General features: G+C 61.1%; 1 protein-coding gene across 1 annotated transcript in view; it reads right to left on the bottom strand.

The window, feature by feature from the left end:
• Nucleotides 1-281: 281 nt before the first annotated feature.
• The window catches only part of TBKBP1 (TBK1 binding protein 1), a 16,179-nt gene continuing 13,859 nt past the window's right edge, over nt 282-2,601 (bottom strand). Inside the window, exon 15 of the mRNA XM_021709343.1 lies at nt 282-1,727. Within this exon, the coding sequence (XP_021565018.1) occupies nt 1,599-1,727 (129 nt within the window). The 3' untranslated portion in view covers nt 282-1,598. The remainder of the gene's footprint in view (nt 1,728-2,601) is intronic.

Raw genomic sequence — 2,601 nt, 5'->3', positions numbered from 1 at the left:
GACATAGCTGACAAATGAACAAGCATTGAGAACCTCTATCAGCCAGACCTGCTGTGGGGAGGAACCCAAGGAATCCTGACACGGACTCCAGGTACGGCGGCTGCTTTACATGTGTTCTAAACCAGCCCCACTCCCAAGTCCTCTGTGAACACCGTGTCCTCAGAGCCCCTCTTCATGCCCGGTGCCCACCTCCCATGGTCATGGTTCCTTGACACAGTTTCCAAGACCTCCCGCTGCCAAGGGTTCTAGCCACCCCCAGCCACGCAGGGCACAGACCGAGGGCAGATGGAACAGATACGTTTTATTTGGACTTTCAACTTGTTCAGAGAGCACAGGCACCGTGCCTCACCTCTCCGGGCCCCTTCCCCACTTCCCCTCCCCAGGGGCACGCAGGGTACATGACACGTGTCCTCGGCCCCCTCCCCGCTGGACACTCCCCTGCACTATGGAGGGGAAGGGTGCAGAAGGTGGGGCCTGGAAGAGCTGGATCAGAGCAGGACATGCGCTGTCGGTAGCAGCCACTGCCCCCTCCCGGGGCTGAGACCTGGGAGAGGCGCACAGTGGTAGGGGGTGGATTCATTTGTGGGTGGCAGGCTCTTGCCATGGGAGGCTCCCCACCTCAGCCCTGGGGACCCCCTGGCCTCCTGCTTACCCATCCTTCTGAGGGTACGACTCTGAGGTAGATTTCACAGAGGAAATGTGGGTGAGTGAGGTGTGGGAAGGGGTTAGCTCTTTTGAAGTTGATCTCCACAGCACTCTGGGCCCATTCTCAGGTTCTGGCCTGGGAGGCAGGGGCTGACGGCACCCACCCGGCTGACAGAGGCTGAGTCACACGTGGGTTCCAGGGCACTGGTGGAGGGGGCATCGGCCTTGACAATCTGTGCCTCAGTGCCAGGGCTCCAGGAGCAGAGCATGGGCCTGGGGGGCTGGCAGACAGTTCCCCAGCCCTCAGGGCAGCCTCCGGCTGGATCCTCCCATCCTCCAGGGCCCTCTCCCTCCTCTCCCACCCTCCCTATAGCCCAGAGTGGGCAGAGAGCAGGGTAGGGAGGACCGGGCTGGCCTACAGGAAACGGTGAGAAACCAGATGCTCCTTCCCCCAAGGGAGCCCACACCACAAGCCCAAGCCAGCCATGGGATGAGGAGCCAGCATCAGTGTGCAGAGCGGGGCTACCCAGACAGAGCCCAGCCTGAGAAAGAGGGGCATCCGGGGAGGGGCCCAGAAGCTCCCGGAGTCCTCCGACACCCACCCCTTCCCATGGCCCGGGCACTGACACCTTCTGGGATCCAACCCTGTTTAAGAACGGAAAGGCAGAGGGAGACACTGGGAGGGGCAAGCCCCTCTCCATCCCAGCCCAGATCTCCACCTCCCCAGCAGAAGCCAGGAAGGTGGGGGAGCCTCGGCTGACCGCCCAGGAAGAGCCAGAGCTGAGTGGTGCCCGGACCAGGGAAGACGGCACGCACGTTGACTCGGTAGCTAGTGGAGGTATCTGGGGGTCGCCAGGGGCAGGGGCCCCCCACGAGATTCATGCAGCATTCAGAGTGATTGTTTTGGGGTGATGGGAGGGGCAGAAAACCAGCCAGTGGGTGGGGGAGGCGCCCTAGATCTTGCTGTTCTCCAGGTGGGAGTCAATGTGTTTGATGAGGGCATCATCCGGGTATCCGACAGGGAAACCCAGCTGGCAGAGAGGACAGCTGCGGATGTCAGAGCCCACTGTCTCCATCAGCAGCTGTGGGGAGAGAAGGGAGTCACTTAGGGTGCCCAGCCCCCACTCAGGGTCCCCACATCCCAGCCTGCCCCTTCTCAGGACCCAGGGCAGGGAGGGCTGCAGCAAGCAGACGGAGTCTGGGCACCCTTCCTCCAGCTCAGCGTCCACTCCCCTGCTCCAGGGAACAGGGTCCCCAGGAGGTGCACATGAGAGTCACTGTTCCACTGGCCGGGCACCTGCAGTAATGAGTCAAGCCAGACCCCAGACAGGCCCTGGAGCAAGTGATTGACATGGCTCCCGGGTGACTCAAAGCAGTGGACAGTCCTAAACAATGTACAGCCCCAAAATAATTTTCTGTCTGGCTTTGGAGTATATTTTAGTCCTTCCAGGTTGCACGCAGTGGCTCTGACGTTCAGGAAACTCGTTATCTCAGTGAAACGATGGAGTCCTGAGATACACTTCTGTCTTCCAGGACAGGCAGAAAAGAATAGGGCTCTGAGGCCTGAAAAGGGAACTGGATAAGCAGGCCTGCTCCAGTGTCCGCTCACGGCCTGTGGTGGCCAGCCGCCGCCACCACCGTCACCATCACCCACATAGCAGCAGATGCTGGAGGTGGGCACTGTACCGATGGTTTTCGGCTCTCTGCCTCTCTGTTACCAGCCCCGTAAGGTTGTTAGCTAACATCATCATCGTCCCCACTTTGCAGGTGAGACAACCGAGGCTCAGAGCGGATGAGTAACTCGCCCGGGGTCCCGCCGCCACTAAATGGCGGAGTCCGGAATCAAAGCCAGGACTGTCCCTCTGAAGCCCCTGAAGCTGAACCCAAATCTTAACGGGGCCGGCCCGACTCCCACGGCGGGAGAGAGGGAGGGCGGGGCGGGGACTCGCCGGGGGC

Source organism: Carlito syrichta, unplaced genomic scaffold (genome assembly GCF_000164805.1).
Source record: "Carlito syrichta isolate Samal-C Ts95f unplaced genomic scaffold, Tarsius_syrichta-2.0.1 Scaffold177233, whole genome shotgun sequence".
NCBI lineage: Eukaryota > Metazoa > Chordata > Mammalia > Primates > Tarsiidae > Carlito > Carlito syrichta.
This window is presented reverse-complemented; position numbering and strand designations above follow the sequence as displayed.